The sequence below is a fragment of the Megachile rotundata genome, chromosome 6 (genome assembly GCF_050947335.1).
Source record: "Megachile rotundata isolate GNS110a chromosome 6, iyMegRotu1, whole genome shotgun sequence".
In the NCBI taxonomy this organism is placed as follows: Eukaryota; Metazoa; Arthropoda; class Insecta; order Hymenoptera; family Megachilidae; genus Megachile; species Megachile rotundata.
Genome location: NC_134988.1, coordinates 5,635,385 through 5,657,793, shown reverse-complemented (window position 1 = coordinate 5,657,793; position 22,409 = coordinate 5,635,385). Strand labels below are relative to the sequence as shown.

The following is a 22,409-nucleotide window of genomic DNA, read 5'->3' as shown; positions in this document are numbered from 1 at the left end:
CGATCGTATTTTTACTCCCACTTGCAAGATAACACCGGGTAAAATTATTACAAGCTATCTACCTATCTAAAACTCGCCCTTCAAACTTCCAAAAGCCCCTGTTCCTCAACGTTCCAATATATTCACGGTCTCCCCCTTGATTCCCCTTCGTTATGACTCGATTTATCGAGCCGGCTCGCAGATTGCATCGATTCCGAGGTAGTTAGAGCTCCTTTAGAGCGTTATCAAGCTTCGTTTACCCGGCATCTTCACCTGGAACGCCGGCGCCAATTGAAAACACAGGTGTACGAGACAATAAAGGCTGTTGCTTAAAACGAGGAGGGTCAAAGTCGACTGTAAGGTGTTTAGAATAGGGGGTTAAGATGGTAGTAGGGGGTCGGAGGGCGAAGTGTAAGGTGATTTGGTCGATTACAGAACGAATCCAGAGGATTCCTTTCATGCTCTCCTTTCACGAACGAAGTCAAGTAACAATTCTGAGATTACGGCGCTCCCGAAATGAAATTTCATTCGCGAGTCCCTGAGGAACCGCGTTTCAAGGAGAGAAGGGGCACACGGATCTCCTTTTTCCATCGTGCTCTCTCTTCTTCGACGACTCTTTCTCTTAACCAGTCTCTTCCAATTTTCTCTTCGTTTCGAGGAGAACACCGGTAGGGATACGCCACCGGGGAGTTCACCGGAAAGATTTCGTCACGGGACGATATTATTTCGTCTCTCCCTTCCGGTCTTCTCGCTATCCGGTGTAAAACCCTCGTAAAAGGCTTCCTCGATACTCTGCCTAAGACGTACACACGAAAATCTTCTGATTTTCAATTGCCGAGTTATTAAAGTAGTGCGTGGGAACAGTTAACTCTTCGTTATATCGCTTTACCGATTCTACGAAGAAAAAATCGAACACCTTTGTTATTTAATAAACACGTTCAAAAGGAGGTTCATATTTGCGGAAATATTAAATTGTAGACGTAATATGATGCATCGTATATAATTGCAAACATGGACATACAATTGTAGCAAGACAAGAAATGTGTGATGTTAAATAACAGTGAAATGAGCAGGTCATTTATATTTCCTAAAACTAAAGAATGATATAATATCTTGTATAGTATATTTACAATGTTTAATTAAAATTGAATGTTTGAATAAAGTAAACGTTTAAATAAAACTAAAAGTTGAATATGTTCATCGACCTCCATATTATATTGTAAGATTTACTCAAGAATATTAACTCATTTAATTATTGTAATTATAACTCATGTAATCCATTTCATTATTTCACTACAATCACCTGTATTACGATCATAAATATTGTCATGTGAAGATCATGTTATATAAAGATTATGTTATTCTATTATTGAATGAAACAAATTAATACAATAAATTTATGCAGAACTGTCACCTGAGACATTAAACGCATGCGCAGTCGGTAAATGTACCTAATAAGTATGCGCTATGAAATTCATCCAACAAACTAAACGAGAATAAAATATTATAACCTTACTGCGCATAATTATTGCATACCGACATCTTTTGCGTATAGTTATTACGTACTTATGTCTACTGCGCATACTTATCGTGTACTATTGCGCATAGTTATTACGCACTTACGTCTACTGCGCATACTTATCATGTACTACTGCGCATATGTTTCCAAGATCACTTAAAATGGTATATTCCGTGCATAATTATACAAAAAACGTTTCAAAAATATTATTGTACAGATGAATACTAGTAAAAACCTTTAATCGATCATGGTTTGCATAAACGTATCATATGTGTAAGAAACTAATGGCTGATTTAGTTTGTTAAATGATTCGTACGAAAGGGAAACATCTGTGCTACGAAGGGCTAGTAGGGATTGCTAGAATCATTTTTTTTTTTCTGGTCGAATCAGTTCACGAGAAGATTTTGAATCGTCTTTTAGGCAAATTCCACTTTTCTCTCTTTCTTATGCAAATACGGAACTCCTGCTGCTAGTTCAAATTTAAACGAGCTCCACTCATCGTATGCTAATTTACCGATTCTCCCTCGGGTATGGAACTTTAGAATACTTAAATCCAACCGGGACAATGGATGCAACCGGTATGTAGTTTTATAGTCGATTTGTTATACTGAACAAAATCTGAATCGCGATTGTTAACGTAACGATATATTGAATGGCTAACCGCAGATAATAAAAAGTATGTTAATGTAATTTTAATATAGCGTTTGTGAAGGTACGGGGTGCAGGTAGAGAATGGGTGCAATAAAATGGAAGTAAAATTTCTTTTTTATCGACTTCGTAAGTGATACTGCAATGGGATGAAATATGTGTTATAAGATGGGGTGAATATGTATTGTAAGATGTAAAAGTTTTCATTTTAAAGCAATTCTGTTTTTTAATATTTTGTAATTAAAGATCTTCATAGGTTTGAATGTAGAAAATGGAGAAATATTATATGATAATTATTATTACTGTAATTTATGATACCTATAAACATTTATTACTATTATTGTGATATAAGATTCACAACTTCTTTTGCTAAATTTTATATACTTAAAAATTTTAATAAGCCGATTTATTTTCTATTAAATTTACGATGTAATAGTATAATAAAGAAAATAATACTACAAATTAATAATTGTAAAAAAAGAAAAGTTAAATGGACTTAATATTTAATTAATATGATTAGTGTAGCGAACATAATATTCAATTAAAATGTTGAATACTGTAAAGATATTTAATAACTATGACGAACGAAATCAAATTTAATAAACACAATGAACACGGTAAATATTGAAAATATTAAAAATACTAACATGATTAATATTTAATCAATATAATTCCAGTTAATTTAATATTTAACCAAAATAATAAGTATGCAAATATTCAATGAATACAATAAATATAATCATAATATTTAATTAAAATAATGAACGAAGAAAATAATACAATTTAATGGACCAGTTAATGATTAAATAACGATGCAAGGTTGCGGTAAACACGGATAATTAGAAACAGAGACATTGAAGAATATCTTTGATCAAATTTGTTTATTTATGATCACAATCCCGCGTTACACGTATCAAATGAAACAGTCACTTCATCCCCCTGGTGGACGCGTTTGAAAGGGTTCCGAGGCACCGATTGATCCTGTCGGTCTACCATGCGTAAAACAAATACGTTATACGACAGACAAAAAACTTGTTACGTACGTTCAAATACAATTGGACGCCAGGTACTCGATTAAAGAGCCCTAATGCTTTTTCGTCCGGTACACAAAAGCAGGGAAAGCTACAAAGCGACCTATGATTGGAAAATGTAGCAGCTCGTTATTGAAGTTGAAGCCATCGGTATATCGAATAGCTGCGTACGTTTGATTTTCCTGAGTGATCAAGCAAACAGCTTTTCTTCTATCTCCTCTTTTTTTAATCTAGATGCATGCATTCGCGTTTGCTTCTTAAATTCGTTTAATTTTGCGAGAATAAATTAAACACTCAAAGCTTCCGAATTGAACTGGATTTTTATTCGAGAGGGGAGAAAAATTGTAAAAATGAAGATCTATATTCTTGAAATAATATCAAATTACTACACTTTTATTAATGGTACTTAAATTAATATTTCTCAGCTACAGACCCAGGTAAATAATTTGCAGTTCAATTTGCATAGGGTAGTTTCTCTGTTAGAACAAATGTAATGTAATACAATATTCTTGTGTATTATAAATGTAATACATGTTGAAGGCGAGGAGATCCGTGGTCAAATAAAATGTCGTAATAAATTATATATAGAACGAGTGAACTATTTATTCAAGAACGATTACAAAATGCACAATTAAATTACGCGAGGAAAATCAGAGAACAAAATTGAAACGAAACATGCGAATGTAAGAAGAAAAAATTAATGGTGATCAATTCCGTTAGATGGAGACAAATGTAAATGTTAATTCGTGTATCGTTTTATCACCAATAATACATATTCTACGATCTAACACTGTTCACAAAGAGAAGTAACCATCTTTCCAATAAAAATTGCTGGAAATATCAAAAAGGCCTATCGAATTAAGCGAGTGGCCAGTTTATAGTATCGAGAGTATTTTTGAGGTAAAGAAGAGTGGTCGGGGATAAAGAGAAAGAGGTTATAAGAGAGAGGATAGCCGAAAGAGCGGAGAGAAACGGTAGGCGATGGTGGAGCGATGGTGGAAGGGTGAAAGGGTGGTTGGGGTTGTGCATGGACTCGCGAGATACGAGAAATAATGGTGGCACGTATACGCGAGTGCCGCTTGTACACACAAGACCACATGCACCGAGAGGAACTGACCACCGAACAGTTCCAATGGGGCCTGCTCGCCACTACGGCGGTAATAGTCTCGACAATAATCATTTATTGTTCCTCAATGGCGTCGACGCGCTGCCGGAGTCTGGCTAACAGCTACGGAGAACAGAGAAAGAGAGAAAGGGGAGTAACAATTTAAAGTCGACGGTGAACCTGATTCAGTCGTGCAACCGCCCACGGTGCTCTCCTACGGGCTAACTGTTTATCGATAATCGCCCGATTACGCTGGGACATCCCATGGGAGGAAAAAATTTGTGCGCAACCACCGTTAAATGCGAAGGTTTCGTGTTCGTTTACGGTGAATTTTGGAAATTGGGAAATTGAGGGAAATTTGGGGATTTTAGGACTTTTTTGAGGTGGCGGTTTGGAGATTTTGGCATTTGTGAATTTGGAGTTTTTAAATTTTGATATTTTGGAATTTTGGGATTGAGAGGTCTGGAAATTTGGGAATGTATATATTCAGAAATTTGAGGATTTGGACATTTTGATGCTTTTAAATTTTGGAATTAGGACATCGGGAAATTGGGGAATTTTGATTTAGAGATTTAGAGATCTAGAGATTTCGAGATTTCGAGATTTCGAGATTTAGACATTTGGACACTTAGAAATTTGGAAACTTAGAAATGTGGAAACTTAGAAATGTGGAAACGTAGAAATTTGGAAACTTAGAAATTTGGGGACTTACAAATGTGGAAACTTACAAATGTGGAAACTTAGAAATGTGGAAACTTAGAAATGTAGAAACTTAGAAATTTGGAAACTTACAAATTTGGAAACTTGGAAATGTGGAAACGTAGAAATTTGGAAACTTGGAAACTTGGAAATTTGGAAATTTGGAAATTTGGAAAGTTAGAAATTTAGAAATTTAGAAATTTAGAAGTTTAGAAGTTTAGAAGTTTAGAAGTTTAGAAGTTTAGAAGTTTAGAAGTTTAGAAGTTTAGAAGTTTAGAAGTTTAGAAGTTTAGAAGTTTAGAAGTTTAGAAGTTTAGAAGTTTAGAAGTTTAGAAGTTTAGAAGTTTAGAAGTTTAGAAGTTTAGAAGTTTAGAAGTTTAGAAGTTTAGAAGTTTAGAAGTTTAGAAGTTTAGAAGTTTAGAAGTTTAGAAGTTTAGAAGTTTAGAAGTTTAGAAGTTTAGAAGTTTAGAAGTTTAGAAGTTTAGAAGTTTAGAAGTTTAGAAGTTTAGAAGTTTAGAAGTTTAGAAGTTTAGAAGTTTAGAAGTTTAGAAGTTTAGAAGTTTAGAAGTTTAGAAGTTTAGAAGTTTAGAAGTTTAGAAGTTTAGAAGTTTAGAAGTTTAGAAGTTTAGAAGTTTAGAAGTTTAGAAGTTTAGAAGTTTAGAAGTTTAGAAGTTTAGAAGTTTAGAAGTTTAGAAGTTTAGAAGTTTAGAAGTTTAGAAGTTTAGAAGTTTAGAAGTTTAGAAGTTTAGAAGTTTAGAAGTTTAGAAGTTTAGAAGTTTAGAAGTTTAGAAGTTTAGAAGTTTAGAAGTTTAGAAGTTTAGAAGTTTAGAAGTTTAGAAGTTTAGAAGTTTAGAAGTTTAGAAGTTTAGAAGTTTAAAAATTTAGAAATTTAAGAATTGAATGATTTGAAGATTTTGAAACTTATTCTGAAATTTGGAGATTGAAAAATCTAAAGTACACTCTGAGTGTACTTCATAAATTGTTCATACCTATGTAACATCAAAGAATGAAGGAGATACGTGCATCGCATTTATTCCATTCATTAATTAAGTTATGTACTTTCAATATATTATTTGATTTTCCCAGATATTCCCTCCAAATATTAATAAACAATTCATAGCCAAAACTAATACATTAATGTATTCATATACGCATTGCGCATGCGCGTTCCCGAGACGCCATATTGTTTTCCATATCATCTTAATCATATACGCATTGCGCATGCGCTTTCCCGAAACGCCATATTTTCTTCTCATCAATTGGATCACATCTTATAAACATCTCTGTCCATATTTGTATATAAAATCCTGCACAAATTAAACTATAATTCTTTTTCACTTTTATTACACTTTGCAGAAACAATAGAATTACAGGAAAAGAGAAAATAATTCGAAAAGTTCGGAGGTTATCCGCTGCTATCTGGCTACTTGCATCGCGATTGAAATCGAATTCCTTGAACGTTCTCGGAAGAGCTGGAACTAGCTCGTAGATAACCCTAACTCGACCGCTTAATATTCCTTTCGATCAGCAGTCGACTGACCCTCTCTGATTTCTCGAGGATAACGTCTTGCCTCAGAATGTTGCGTCTGATAAATCGAAGCCGTCGCGGTCGATCCTTACTCCAAGCGAGGGCGAGCGCGATTTAAATAGATAATAGCTTACGTGTACCAGCGTGAATGGAAAGGAACATCGTCCATAATATAACACTTCTTTCTCTTTTATAACGTTTCACTGATAAATTGCTTATTTCTATTCACTGATGAATTACTCGTTTCTGTTCATTGAAAAATTTCTCATTTCTGTTCGCTGAAAAATTCTTCATTTCTTTTCACTGATAAATTGTTCATTTTTATGTACGATAAAAGTAGCGAATCTTAGTTTTTACGGTGATTTACCAGTTGCCAATTTTATGATCCGAAAACATAAAATAAACATAATAGGACGAAACATTGTAGGAATACAAATATAAAAATGATAGGAAGGAGAAAAAATTAGAAAAATCAAAAATCTTATGACAATATTGATAAGAGGAAACTTCTCTTTCCCTTTGGAAACAAATAGTGAAAGTGAAGGTGCTGGCAAAGGTGTTAAACGGATTGTATCGATCTCTTAGCAAGCACAAACTGGCGGAATATTCGATGATTCGACGGTAGACCGATTTGCCGGTAATATAGGATAGAATCGAACGATACGATTTACAGGCTGACAGGTTCTCGGACGAAGACTAGCAGGAGTAGTCGAATCCTATCTAAGTCGAGGAAAGGAGGAATTACTAATGGAACCGCGGGTTGTATGTGTATACTCATGTACAGAAGCCGTAGCATTTGCATGTCGCATCGGTAATAAACACTTGCTGAGCAAACGGTGTGTGCTCGACGTTTGATTGGGCCGAGCGCGTAATGACAGGGCATTGTCATGCAAATCTTGTCGGAACCCCACCGCTTATGGCCCCGGGCCCCATTAAGCCCGCTGGCATTCGCTTATCGTCCTGTTTGGTGACCGTAAATCGTCAATTTGCCAAACCTTCGAACTTTGCTTCTTAATTCCCGATTATGCGAACAGTTCCCGATGTCCAAATTTTTCTATCGCACGAAATTGATGCTTGGCAATCACTGCTGCAATCAAGGGCTACGGAAGTCAATTACAACGAACGAACAGATGTGAACGATGGTGTCTTGTCCTCATGGGGTTTTTATGACGATGTTACTGTCAAAAGGGTGTTTATGATCCGTGATTTAATTCAAGGGCGCAATATCGCCAGGCTCGAAATAGGCAATCTGTTCAGGCAATACCCTCTTTGCAATTAAAATTTAAAATTCACAACACTCGTACAATAACTCTTATTAATATAACACTATACAATATTTCATATTACTCTCTATACTTGTACTATATGTATAATTACTATATTTTTTCTTTTTTATAAAAAGAACATGTGTTACCATTTGTAAAACCTTAGGTGATGATTCCACCAAAAAAACAATTTTTTAAATTTCTTTCAATGACCTCCATTTTATACTCCACACTCTCAAATTATTGTTTTAAACTTTTTGTCATCAGACAGACAAGATTCAGAGGTGAAAGGTAACTTGAACCTTGAAAATAATGATAAGGAAATCGATTTCTTCGATCAGATAGAATAAACAAACGATTGTTAGATTTTTGTTGGAAAGTTGCATATGAGTTTGGAGTTGAACGGACGCGTTTAGTTAGGTTGGTAGGGTCATGGACGGCTCATGCCCATGCGTATCTACAATAACAGGATCACGGGCTTATAGCCGGAGCTTAGAGAGTTCGATCAATTATTGTTCGCTTCCTATCTACGTCACGCCGGCCTGGAGCATCGGTGCAACAACGAGACCGGTCGAGTTGCACTCGCTTGCTGCACTTCCTGCTGTTATTAGGAAGTAAGCTATCTCGCGTTCTAGAAACTCTCAGGTTATGATGTTTACGCCAGCGCGTTTTCAAGCTAATATCGGACTCCTCTAGAGATAACGATTATCGTGAGCTGCTGGCACTCGGACGAGTTGTCCGTTTCTATCGTAATCGTTGTTGGCACGGCGCTGGTGTGAAAATCGTCAAGAGTTTGCTCGCAAACGTTTTTGTCGTCGGCGATTACTGATAGTCCGACTGTTTTACCGACCCATGTACGGTGAATATGGGCACGTATTCATTTTTGGTTTCATTAAAGTTCGTTAGAGTTCGAAATTGTGACAATAGCCGGGATTATCGTGGATGAAACCGGCTATAGACCTGTCAGGACCAACTATATCGTCACGGTTAGGCCGCTTATCTCCGTACGGTGGCATGCTAATCAACGAGCCACTGTGCCTATATCTATATGGAGTAACGTGTCTGGGTGTTATCTCGATTCGTCGAAATAATCCCGCGACAAATCACGGCGCTGTTCAATCTTTACCTCCGTACCCGTTATCCGCGCTCCAACTTCGATCAAAGTGTTCTAAAAACAAATTTAGTGGCGGACCGAGGAAAATTGCGTTTCGAAAGTCTTCGAGAAGTTTGAATCGTGTAAAACAACTGCGGCGAACATTAAATGAAGGTAACAGCTTTCCAACCGGTGGAAATAGATTGTAGGTTAGTTTCGCGGAAACGTCAGAGGCAAACAAAGAGGAAGAATTTCGTGCGAATTGCGTGGGATTCTTCAGTCTGTGAATCGGTACCATTATGTGAATCAAATTCAAATCTTAGATAATACATAAAATATTTGTATTTTATCTAATAATGGATTATATTAAATAATTTCATTTTCGAGAAAATTAAAATAGGAGATTTTTTAAGATATTTTTAATGTATGCAGCAATGTGATCTGTACTTAATAATTCATGACTTAAGAGTACAAGGTGATTTTAATATAAGTTAGTACTTAATTATCTCTTCGACTGATTTGGTTAAGCTGTCATTGTTCAAGAAATTTATCTACTAGTGCTAAGTAGCTGCGTTACCCATTATGATATTAGATCAGGTACCATTAATGTGACATCTACCAACTTGAACTCTGTTTATTTATCTCTTGCCCAAGGCAGTAGATTAGTATCAATCATCACTATTAAAATGGACTGATTTACAACCTGCCTAAAATCAGGTACTATCAATATGCCATCTATTAATGTAAACTAGGGTGATTTACCCCTTGCCTAAAGCATTGGATTAGTCCCACAAGTAGACTGAGTTGCAACCTGCCTAAGGCAGCAGTCCACTGTACCAATGTGAACTAGGCTTAACTTGCCTAAGGCAATGGGCCAGTAGGTAGCCTGAAGTTTGCCCCATAAACCTGCAAAGTAGGGTTAATTATCCCTTGCCTGAGGCGTTGGACTAGGTAACCCTATTCCCCCATAACAAAATAACCTTAACCCCATGAAACAGTGAGGTAATCGCTTAATTGTAGCATCATTATGAAGAGTGTTAAACTACTGTCTACTATTGATACATGTATACTAACACCATTAGGTGCCTAAAAGTTTAGCAGGATCTAAAAGGGTTTTGGAAGGCGTCAGATTCAAAGGGAGGGAGGCCGAATAAAGGCTTCGGAGAGAAGGGAAAACGTTAAGGAAAAGATGGAGTACGAAAATGGGAGGAGCGCGGCTTCGAAGCTCGATTATGTGATATAAAGTTGCCAGAGCGAAGGGATAAGGAAGGGAGAGGGCCAAAGAGAGATGCACCCCCGTTGATTGAACCGCCACCTTCAACGTGCCGTGAACACATGTGCTGGTGGCAACACTCTGATTGGAAGCCAGATGGGCTCTTCAGCCTCTTACCTTGCTTCTATCCTTCTCGTCGTTCGCTCTGTGTTTCCATCTCCGGGCATCTTTTTCTTCGTCGACACCTGAAACACAACCCTCTTTCGTAAAGTACCTCCTGCGCGAACGAGTATCGAGTCGTGGCCGCTGACTCGTTCTGCATGGATGCCGCGAACACCCTGTGATCAAATTGAAACGAACCAGAAATAAGGCCGAAAAGAAGAAGCAGATAGATTTGGTCGATTTCCCGGCGTCAAACGGAGCTTGGCTTAATACCGCATAAAAGTGCCGTTTTACGGAGGGGGCTGATTGATCGAGTCGAGATCCGGGCCGTTCTCTCTGATAGCAGTTTTGATTTTAAACTCGGCGAAAGACTCGAGACGTTTTATTCAAATTCTTAGGAATTCTAACCTGGCCGGAAACCGGCAGGCTCAACGCTGAACGGCCCATCCGCGGGATCATTGGGGGAATTCTGGTATTTTACATTAATAGGATTTGAAAAGTTTACAATGCCACTTGAGTATTCTTTCCTCATGAACCCGTGGCCACAGTTAGCATACATTAACGTATTGATTTACTTAAAACTTCTCTCGTCCCGGAGATGACTGTTTCGCGAACAGACTTCTGTTATGGCCCCCGCATTTACATTCGTATTGCCTTTGATACGCGGTTGTTACGTATTAATAAGGTGACAAATTGCGAACGACGGAGAGAAAGAAGAGAACTCTTGACTATTACGACAGTTTATTCGACTCCACAGCTCAAATATACTCGGATCTGCCAGTGACACTTATTATGGGACGGTTTCTTTTATACCGCAACATCCAGAAGCGGTAATTAGAGTGTCCGGTATTTAGAACGCTGCCAGGGTGCTCGCACAGGAAAATGGCAGACAGGGATTTTCTGTCTCCAACAGCAACGAGGTGATGCCTGACTTTATACCGTGTTGCGACTCATTAAAGTTCTCGCTCTATTGTCGTAATTGTAGTTCCCTGAAATCCGGTTACAATAGGACCTGGTCTTGCAAATGTACCGAGATTAGAGCAACGTTCGAGTCTTTTCAAATGGCCGCTCTTTTCAACTACCGTTTATGACTTCTTGTATTTTCTTTTCTAAAATCACTTTTAACAAATTATATGCACCTGTTAACGTACGCTCAAATTTTCATTTCGTACCTTGTTTCTCTTTAGCTGTGTTTAAGATGGCGGTACTCTAACCTCTCTTGAAATTCAGGCTTTTAAGAATGTAATCATTTTTAGATATACAACTAGTATTTCGACTATTAAAATTTAACTTTCTTAATTGTTTCTTTAAGATAACTCTATGAGTTTATACTGAACTTACTAACCTAACTTCCATGAATTTAATAACCTAACTTTACTTCAGTGAGCTTACTAACCTAACTTAACATCAGTGAACGTACTAACCTAACCTAATTTAATATTCGATCATCTTTGACATATGTATGCGTACGTACAAAAGTATCACTTTCTATTTCGACTAAAAAATTTCAAAAATTTTCAATTTTAAAATATTTGAATCTTCAAATGTACAAATTCACAAATTTTCAAATATTTAAAACATCAAGTTCCTAAATTTTAAAATTTCATTATTCAAAAATTTCGAAATCCTCAAATTTCCAAATTTCATAATTTTGCAAATTTCATTTCTTTATTCACAAATTTACAAAATTCCAAATACTCAAATTTTTTAATTTGGGGATTCATAAACTTATAGAACTTCAAATTCGCAAATTCCTAAATTTACAAGTGGCTATATTCGAATTGTTTAAATTTACAAATATTGAAATTCACGAATTCCATACTTTTCATCTTCAAATCATTAAGTTCTGAAATCCCCAAATTCCAATATAAAAAAAATACAAAGCTCCAAAGCTCTAAATCCTGAGATCCCCAAATCTCCAAATTCTCAAATACCCAAACTCCACAATTCCACAATTCCAAAATTCGAAAATTTTTGAAATTTCCAAATTGCCAAATTCCCCAAATCCCAAATTCCCCAAATCCCAAACTCCCCAAATCCCAAATTCCCCAAATCCCAAATTCCCCAAATCCCAAATTCCCCAAATCCCAAATTCCCCAAATCCCAAATTCCCCCAATCCCAAATTCCCCAAATCTCAAATTCCCAAAACTTCCTAGATTCTAAATTCCTCAGATTCTAAACTCGCCAAATCCCAAATTTCCCAAATTCAAAATTTTCTAGATTCCAAATTCCCAAATCCCCCGAATCCCCCAAATCCCCCAAATCCTCTAAATCCCCCAAATACCCAAATTCCCAAATCCACGAATCCTTATATTTCTGAGTCCCCAAATTTCTAAATGTTCAAGTCTTGAAATCACGAACTCCTTAAATCCCAAAACCCTGAAATCACCAAATCTCCAAATCCGCCAATTACAAAATTACCAAAAATTTTTCAACCCCCAAAATCCTCACGATCCACTCGTTCCAATTTTCCAGATCCTCAAACTCCCAAATTAGAGTCGATCGACGAATAAATAAATTTCACGTCCAAATCACGCAACACTCAGTCACGCGATCTTTTTTTATCCAACAACGTCGCGATCAGAGAAGCATCGTCTGGACAGTAACGTCAGTAGGTTTACAAGCCGAAGGTAAGCGGGCTTGTTAGGACGGCTGGATGGGCTCGAAGGTTTTCACGGGTGTGGAAGGAGGTAGGAAGAGAAACAGAAAGGAAGCAGGGGTTTCCAGTCAGGACATGAGGGACAGTTCACCGGCTTTACCCGGCGGCAGTCCCTAGAGGTGGCAGCCCCGTTGCAAGCCGAACCTAGTCTGTGGTTGCTGGCTTGTTAGATCCAGTTTGGGGTTGGTACGGTCTGAAGAGGGGGTTGCCCACTGGAGGGCACCACTCTTCAGTAGACCGCAATCGGGTATGCAATTTACGTGGTGTCCGACCTCTGCGACCTCTGCCACCCCTCCCAACCCCTTTATTCCGCCAGCCTCACGTCCCGGCTTCAGCGTCCCTCCTAGTTGCCCCCGACTACTGCTCCGAACATTTCTCCACGATTCGCACCCGTGTGCAAAACGAACGATCCAGGTATGGGGCTCCGTGTGTTCACGGGCTCCCTGCTTGATACGCAACAGTGCAAAGCCGTTGCTTGTGCAGCAACCTTGAATATCGCCGGTGCGTTTGGCGGCCGATCGGTCGGGGAGCGGGAACGCCGAGAATATGGCGGAAGAAGGAAAACCGATGGCTGTCGCGAGCAGAAGTTTCGACGGCAGTTAGGGTACGACTGCTTTCTTCGGTAACGGGAACGCCGTAAGATTTTCTCGTGGTCGACGGTTTACGAACACCAGTAATGACGCGCAGGAAATTGGAACTAGCGGAAGATTGAAATTGGTCGGGCGTACGGACTAACAATTTGTCGAAGATCAACCTGAAGTGTTCCCATCGCGTCGGTTAACTCGGACGGTTTCGAAGAACATTTCTGTTCCTCGTCATTTCCTACGACTTGAGTATGGTTTTATTCGGGTGTAACTGCGTAACGGTGCAGTTTTCGAATTTTCTGTTTTAGACGCAAACGATGCGTCCTTCGAAAATGATCAACGAAGTATTTGATATTTTTCATGACGTGGAAAATAAATGGATGTTATGGACTTATAAATAGTGTTTTAAACATTGTAATACATCTGATGTTTTCTTAAAGTATACTTGCAACACGATGCTGTGCATACACCTCCGAAATTTGTATGTCAGATGCACCTTGTGACCTTCTTTATTTTAGATAGGCACCGGATGACGCACCGGGTGTGTCGAAAAGATCAAATAACGAAATATTTGATATTCTCATGTCTTGCACATGAAATACGTGTTATGGATTTATAAATAATGTTTTAAATATTGCAATTTATGTGTAGTTTTCTTAAAAATTGTATACATCACGATAGTGTGCAAACGCTTTCAAAATTGAACGCACCTACTGCGTCATTTTCTACTCGAGACACTGTATGACGCACCAGGTGTATCAGAACGCTTAATAAAATGTTGCATATTCTTTGTGTTTGAAATAGAATGCAGATTATAGATCTACAGATGAATGATCTGCAATTAATAAATGGTAACAAGCGTCACAAAAGTCTTACCATTATTCTAATTAATTTGAATGGTTCAAAATGAATGTTCGTCCTCGTCATTTCTTTCAAGAAGAGGAAATATGTTTAAAATATTGTAATCTAGTTATAATTTCCTTAAAATGTAGTCAGAACACGGTGCTGTATGGACACTTCCAAAATTTTGCTTGAAAACACACCTGGTGCGTCATTCTCTATTTTATATAACGTGTCGCATGACGCATCTGGTGCGTCAACACGTATAACTAATGAAATGTTCGATATTTTTATTTCTGTTCAAAATAAATTGCAGTTGAAATTTGATATTATATATACATTTCCAAAATTTTTTTCAAAACACGCGAAATATGTCATTTCTTATTTTATATACATGGACATTGACGCACCCGGTGTGTCAGAACGCGTAACTCACGAAATGTTCCATATTTTTGTAAAAGTTTGAAATAGGACGCAGTGGTAACACAGTACTGTGCATATATTTTCAAAATTTTGTTTCGAAGTGCGTCACAAAGCGCGTCATTTCTTATGCTACATGTGCACTCAATGACGCACCCGGTGTGTCATAACGCATAACTCACGAAATGTTCCACATTTTTGTAAAAGTTTGAAATAGAATGTAGTTGTAACACAGTGCTGCATATACATTTTCAAAATTTTGTTTCGAAGTGCGTCACGAAGTGGATCATTTCTTACACGTGTACTCATTGACGCACCCGGTATGTCACTATGTAGCCGAAGAAAACATTTTTTGCCCGTTGTAAATGAAATGCAGATTAGGGATCTATAAATGAATGAATTGCAAGTAGTAGAAGGTAGCAGGTGTGGAAGTCTGAGATTGTTCGACGCGTTTCGATGCAAATGCCAGGTTGAGCGTTTCGACCTGGCGTAATGCGCATGTTAATCGGTCGAGGCTACGTCGTGTTCAGCTAACAGCGGCATAATTCGCTCAATTTACAAGCCTTATCGCAACTGTTGCATTTAATCGTCGAGAATTAGGTTATATCGCCCGGTTGACGTTGCCGCCTTAACGGATCGACGCTTCCAGCGTAAATTTCCGCTTTCGCTCAAAAGATTTTGCTCCAATAACAACTGAATCTTTCTATTTGTCATTTATTTCTAACTTGAACTTATCGTTATAAATAAAATAATCGATTGACTATTCAATGAGAACGTAGAAGAGATTGGAGACGAATGATAATTACTGAAAATGTTAAAACATTTTCTGCTTAATCAGTTTATAGTTCCTTAAACTGATTTTAACGTAGTGCATATTTAAAAAGTGTAAAATGGGGATTCTGCAAGTAAATGAAAGATACTTTATACGTTTCTGACAAGTACGGATGTGTACTAATTGTCGTTTTTAGCATATTGTCGCTTACGTAACAGGCGGTGCGAACGGTATCGGTAGAGCTGTTGCAGAGAATATTCTTTGCCAAGGTGGTAAAGTAGTGATAGCCGATATATCCTCGCATGGAGCAAAACTGGCGGACGCTATGGGCGAAAGAGCTTTATTCACATGTACCGACGTAAGTTTAGCTCAGAAATAACATAAACAAAATTCTTTGTTTTATAGTTTAAACATTTGGTATATAAATTATTAATAATCAGTGAACAGAATCTTATTAGTAAAAGTTAACCTCGTTATCCGAATGCGTATGACTAGAGTAGGTTAACGTCCTATCTACGCAAGTCCTTGCGTGACTTTACTTTATGTTCCTTTACGTTAACTGATATGTTACATATTAATGTCATATTCATCGACCTAAAAATATATCAACAATATAACATAAAATATATCACTGTGTCACGTCCATCATCAAAAGATAAATATCCATATTCCCATAACTTTACAGGTCAGATACGAAAAGGACGTCCTAGAAAGCATGAAGATGGTAAAGAAGAAATTTGGAGGTGTGAACGTGCTCGTTAATTCAGCTGGAGTGCTGGGTTTCGAGCGAACGTACGACTTCAAATCTAAGAAACCCCATTCGGTAGATCTATACAAATGCATATACGACACGAACGTATGGGGTCTGTTCAACGTTACTCGTCTGGTAGTCGGTATGATGGCGGAGAACACACCGGATATACACAATCAGAGAGGCGTCATTATCAACCTTTCGAGTATGGTTGCATACGAGGCGCCAGCTAGCGTGGTCGTCTATGGTAGTTCCAAATCAGCAGTTGCTGGCATGACAATGCCTCTAGCTAGGGATTTCGCCGAGAAAGGAATTAGGGTCATCGGTATTTGCCCTGGTTTCATCGACAGTCCCATGATGAGTAATATATGCATAAATAACCGATAACTTTATTCTTTGCATTGGTCATTTTTGCTGTCATCACAGTTCTAAAGTTTGATGAATTTTTTAGATAGTCATTTCTTTATTATTTGCTACTAGTGTTTCACTAACACAGTGAACTTATAACAATGAGTACACAACACTGTAGAAGTTAGAAAATATTTCATTCAAACTGTATTATTGATTCCGATTCATGTTCATTTGAGATTTGAGCCGCGGCCATCTCTCAAGTCACCGCAAGTAGTGAGAGTCTCGACTACAAAATCGAATGTCACCTTTGCAAAGGATCGAACATAAAAAACAACTAATCAGATTACTCTTACAGCAACAATTTTATCTGCCTAACTATCCGGTATTTGACCAGCTGTACTGACACCGGAAGACAGAAAGCATTGGGTCACCATGAACTTGACGCCGAAACGTTTCGGGAAATGCGAAGAAGTGGCTCACTTGATTCAAGCGTGTATCGAGAACCCCTTGATAAACGGCGAAAACATACGTATCGATATGGGCTTCCGGTACAACCAAGTCGGCGACGCGCAGAAAGAGACTTAGTTAACAACATGTCACGCGGGGCATAAATATGTACCTTAAGAAATTAGTTTCTAATCTGCGTCACTTGACAAAAATAAAGTCGTCGAAAATAATTGTAGAAAATAAAGAATAACCTTTGGGGAGACGCGATCAGCGATTCTCGAGCACGTCGCGAATACGGCATCATCAGCGGCGACGTGCAACACCACCGCCGCCACCTACTTTCACCCGGATGAAATTTATGTATGGAAATATCCGCGTGAGCATTACGCATGTAGAATATCACGACCAGCAGCTGGAGGCCCTCCCGTGACGACACTTCCTAGGAAAATATATTTTAGCGTTCACGATGGAGGCGGCAAGCTGGAAATATGCACTCGAGCGACCCTTTCCTTTCCCGCACCATTCGTTTTCTTCGGGTTGCCTCCAACGGTTCCGAACCTCTCGTCGAACCACCCGAACCTTTGCAGTCTCGACAACCCTACAGGCATCGAACTACATAGTCAGAAGCTTCTTTCATATTTCTGCGTATAGATTTGCGGTACATAGGTGTACTCGGGCACCCCTCGTCAGAAGCTTCAATACACCTTGACAAGCTCGGGATGCAACTGATTGTTGGGGGCGCTGGGTCAGCAGAGATACTCTTCGTTTATTATTTATTAGCACAAGGTGTACTTCGGTATAACAAAGTATTTATTAAGAAATGATTTGAACTTTGGATAAGTATGTAAAAGAGGAGGTTACGGTGTAGATCTACAAATATGGAGAAAAGACGTTAGAAAGCTTGCGAACGAGGAATAGGTTGTTGGAAGTGTTAGGGATCAGTCAACAAAAATATGTCCTTCGTTTATTACTTTGTATTTAGTAGTATGAGTCTTCAGTACATAATATTAAGAAACTGGGTTTGAACTTCGGATAAGTATGTAAAAGAGGAGGTTACGGTGTAGATCAACAAATATGGAGAAAGGACGTTAGGAAGCTTGCGAACTAGGAATAGGTTATTGGAAGCGTTAGGAATCAGTCAACGAAAATATGTTCTTCGTTTATTACTTTGTATTTGTTAGTATGAGTCTTCAGTACAACAAAGTACTTATAATATTAAGAAATTGGATTTGAACTGCGGATAAGTCAGGCGAGGTTATGGTGTAGATCTACAAATATGGAGATTGGGAACGGATACATGAAGAGTTAAGTAGACAGAAAGGAAGGTTAGGTAGCAATCGAAGTATAGAAAATTGGATTTGAAGGGTCAGTTTAAAGAAGTGAGTGGATGATTCAATTGATAGAAAGTTAGGTTAGGTATGGAGAAATACTATTCGAATATTATATGAATCCGAGGCAAAAGATCCATATAAATGTGGACAGGTAGATGGACAAATATGTGGATAGATGAACAATCAAATATAAAATTGGATTAATGATATAACATGTACAGGAATCTAAGTGATGAACTATACAGTTGGGATAGAAAGAATACCACATAAAATGCAATTAAAAGCTTTATTCAAGCTGAAGATAAAATATGATCAGTAACATACGGCTACAACTGCACATAAGATGGTGTTTTATGCAGTTGCAACTGGGAATTTCATTTACCTAGTCGTTAGTCGTCAAACCAATCCAAAATTGAATAATTTTTTAGGCGGAAACCGAAACGGAAACCGAAGCCGAGATAACAACAGACACGCAACTGCTAGCCAACGAGATAGCTTCAGCAATTATGGAAGGCGAAGCGATGAACAGAGGGGCACTGAGCGCAATTTCGAAGTAGACCTTAACGATGTTGTAGACAATTTCGATCAAGAGCTCGACAGGTTTAGCTGCTTTGATGGCCGCAAGGATAGCTGCATGAACGGCAGCCTTCACTTCCGCGTCAAGTTCAAGTCCAGCTTCGACGGTGACATTAGCCACAGAAAGCAGAGTGTAGACAAGACGCCTCCTGGCAAGGTTGATGCATTCTTTCAAGTCAAGCAGAAGAGGCAACTCGTTGAGTTTGGTGAGGTCAGGTATTTCTGCAACGACGGTGATTTTCGTGTAGTCGATCGCTTCCAATTTTTCCTTAGCGTTGCCTATTCCAAGCAGATCCAAGCAGGAACTGTGGTCACTGGAGCTCATAACAGATGATATTTTGCTGTGGAGTTGGGACCAGGATTCGGCGGCGATCGACGCAGCGTTGGACAGCGCACCGGAGGCCGAACCAGAGCCCGAACCAGAGGCCGAACCAGAGGCCGAACCAGAGCCCGAACCAGAGGCCGAACCAGAGCCCGAACCAGAGCCCGAACCGGAGGCCGAACCAGAGCCCGAACCAGAGGCCGAACCAGAAACCGAACCGGAGGCCGAGCCAGAGACCGAACCGGAGACTGAACCAGAGGCCGACTTGTCTGCGACGAGGGTAGCGTTAGCTTCCCTCTTCTGGAAAACACAAATACAGAGCATGTAAAAATTAGGTGTTATAATTGCAGTAAAAGAGGAGTCGGAGAATGCAATCCAGACTCTTTGTGGCTTTATTTCCTTTACGGTTTATGATCCGTAAGGTAGTAAAGATACTCTGCTATATCGTGACGTGGTCGGATGGCGGCAAAATTTAAATTTCTTTGTACGAAAATGGAATTACATAGCAAAATATTAAAATAAAATAACAAATTTGTCTATTTTATCTGAAGTACTAAAATTTAGTCTGTTATATGATACAATATTAATTTCGCGTTAAAAATGAAAATATTATTTCCAAATATTTGAAATCTCCTTAAAACCACATTTAACATCAAATGTAAATTAGATAACTTTGTTATGAATTGGGATGAAAGAAATTGATACCACATCAAAATAAGTTTTACCATTTCATATTAAATCGAAATATTTTATTTTACTATTAATTATTTATTTCACTACGAAAATTCTTCACATAAACAGATTTGAATTCTCCCGCCACTGTCCACCACAACCCTCGAGTTTCGATCAGAAGTTTATCCTTCTTGTGATTTAGATAAGCACGTCATATAAGTATGTCGTACTGAGGTAATATGAATTCATACCCATAACTTGTTAATTTACCGATTTATTTCAATTTTTATAACTATATTGATTTTATGAAAATACTTGACTTTTTTCAAAGATCGATATTTGTCTAAAGTACAAGTTAAAAATATCACAAAAAATGAATAGCAGTAAAAAATGAAACTTGTGTTTTTAGATATTTTCCACCTACATTTTAACCTAGATATTTTAAATTATTAAAACTCATCTTGTGGCAAATAAAAATAATAGAAACATTAGCAAAAATATTTGACAACTCGTAACATTTTCAGAGTCAAAATATTCGATGCAAATAATATTCTTGTAAAGATAAGAGATGATTCTCTCGAAGAAAAATTCCGGCAACATTCTATCGAAAATCGGTTGTAAATTTTGCAAAATAGTTTTTAATAAAAAGTTTTAACTTACCACTGGAATATAAGCGCAGGCTACGCCAACGAGGGCGAAAAGAACGATGTATTTCGATACCATGATTGCTGAGGAATGTCGTAGCTATTGCTGATGCCTTAGTTACGATACTGACGCCTTCGTTCTCGATTAGCTGAGTATTTATACTAAACCGAAGAATACTATCGTCGAACGAACAAAAAGCTACAACAATGCAGCGCACCTGCGCTCCTTGTTGTGTTCTAAAATGCAACATCCAGATCAATTCCGTTATAATTAGAAATTTGACTTATTGTTCAATGTCGCATCGAAAATGTGACTTTTAATTGCATTATAGATCATTGATACGTCTATAATGCTTATGCATTATGGCGACTTTTCAATTTAATCGAAGTAACACGTTGATAATAACAAAAATGATCAACATTTTGTATGACGATCAATTATTCTTTCATTGTGCATTAATTATACTAATACGGACAAATGTATGTATGCTAATGTCATGATTAGCAATAATTTGCATGTCGAACATCAAAAAAATTGTGACAATAACCTTGGAATTCTCGAGTATATAAGTCTTCTACTTTTGAAAGTTTCAGTCTCTTGCAATATTTTTTGGGCTTAAAAATTTTTAATTCTCTACATGATACTTCTAAATTCAACATTTTTTAATATTTACATTCTACTTCTGTTTTTAAAGAGTGCACGTTTCCCTGAGAATTTAAAATAATGTCTTGAAAAATAAAAATATCAGTGTTTTCAAAGTGAGAAATATCAGGGTCTCCAAAAAAGAAAATATAGCAATCTTCAAAATTAATAATATGAGACTTCAAGAATAGAAATACCAGTGTTTTCAAAACTAGAAATATTAGGGTCTCCAAAAATGAAAACATAGCAGTCTTCAAAATTAGTAATATGAGACTTCAAGAATAGAAATATCAGTGTTATCAAAACTAGAAATATCGGAGTCTCCAAAAATGAAAATATAGCAGTCTTCAAAATTAGTAATATGAGACTTCAAGAATAGAAATATCAGTGTTATCAAAACTAGAAATATCACGGTCTGCAAAAATGAAAACATAGCAGTCTTCAAAATTAGTAATATGAGACTTCAAGAATATAAATATCAGTGTTTTCAAAACTAGAAATATCGGAGTCTCCAAAAATGAAAATATAGCAGTCTTCAAAATTAGTAATATGAGTCTCCAACGATAGAAATATCAGTGTTTTCAAAACTAGAAATATTAGGGTCTCCAAAAATGAAAACATAGAAGTCTTCAAAATTAGTAATATGAGACTTCAAGAATAGATATATCGGGGTCTCTAAGAATGAAAATATAGCAATCTTCAAAATTGGTAATATGAGTCTCCAAAGATAGAAACATCAGTGTTTTGAAAACGAGAAATATCAGGGTCTCCAAAAAAGAAAATATAGCAATCTTCAAATTAATAATATAAGGCTTCAAGAATAGAAATACCAGTGTTTTCAAAACTAGAAATATCAGAGGCTCTAAAAATGAAAATATCAGTTTTCAAAATTAGTAAATGAGGCTTCAAGAATAGAAATATCATCGTCTCCAAAACTAGAAATATCAAAAACTACCCAGTTAAACCAAAACATAAAAATGAATGAAAACCCATAGATTTTGCAACACGAATTTTCAATTTAATAAATTCCCCTGGAATTCAAGTATGAATTTTCGGTAGATCGATAGGCAGGCATCTTTGTGTGAAATTTTCGCGCGAAACTGAACACGTGGCATCCACGGCGAAACTTTCCTTTTCCTCGTACCTGCTGGATC

General features: G+C 37.4%; 2 protein-coding genes across 3 annotated transcripts; one reads left to right on the top strand and one right to left on the bottom strand.

Annotated features, from left to right (window-relative positions):
- Positions 1-15,034: 15,034 nt before the first annotated feature.
- LOC100882794 (3-hydroxyacyl-CoA dehydrogenase type-2) lies at positions 15,035-17,297 on the top strand. 2 transcript variants are annotated; one of them, XM_076532760.1, is made up of 4 exons: positions 15,035-15,651; positions 15,737-15,876; positions 16,204-16,630; positions 17,015-17,297. In XM_076532760.1, the coding sequence occupies exons 2-4, from the start codon at positions 15,844-15,846 to the stop codon at positions 17,203-17,205; spliced, it is 651 nt and encodes a 216-aa protein (XP_076388875.1). In that variant the 5' UTR covers positions 15,035-15,651; positions 15,737-15,843; the 3' UTR covers positions 17,206-17,297. The 2 variants fall into 2 exon arrangements, with proteins under 2 accessions (XP_076388875.1, XP_003700317.1); XM_003700269.2 differs by having other exon boundaries at positions 15,038-15,651; positions 15,715-15,876.
- A 1,525-nt stretch (positions 17,298-18,822) lies between these two features.
- LOC100882686 (uncharacterized) lies at positions 18,823-20,943 on the bottom strand. The gene is made up of 2 exons (XM_003700268.3): positions 20,629-20,943; positions 18,823-19,596 (listed from the first exon to the last, which is right to left on the bottom strand). The coding sequence occupies exons 1-2, from the start codon at positions 20,689-20,691 to the stop codon at positions 18,823-18,825; spliced, it is 837 nt and encodes a 278-aa protein (XP_003700316.2). The 5' UTR covers positions 20,692-20,943.
- Between the last annotated feature and the right edge of the window lie 1,466 nt (positions 20,944-22,409).

Bases quoted from the DNA above. Each gene is read 5' to 3' on its own strand.
- LOC100882794 (XM_003700269.2), top strand. The intron at 15,877-16,203 runs GTAAGTTTAGCT...ATAACTTTACAG, and splicing joins CTTTATTCACATGTACCGAC to GTCAGATACGAAAAGGACGT. The intron at 16,631-17,014 runs GTAATATATGCA...GTATTTGACCAG, and splicing joins CATCGACAGTCCCATGATGA to CTGTACTGACACCGGAAGAC.
- LOC100882686 (XM_003700268.3), bottom strand. From the start codon at position 20,691: ATGGTATCGAAATACATCGTTCTTTTCGCCCTCGTTGGCGTAGCCTGC. The intron at 19,597-20,628 runs GTAAGTTAAAAC...TGTGTTTTCCAG, and splicing joins CCTGCGCTTATATTCCAGTG to AAGAGGGAAGCTAACGCTAC.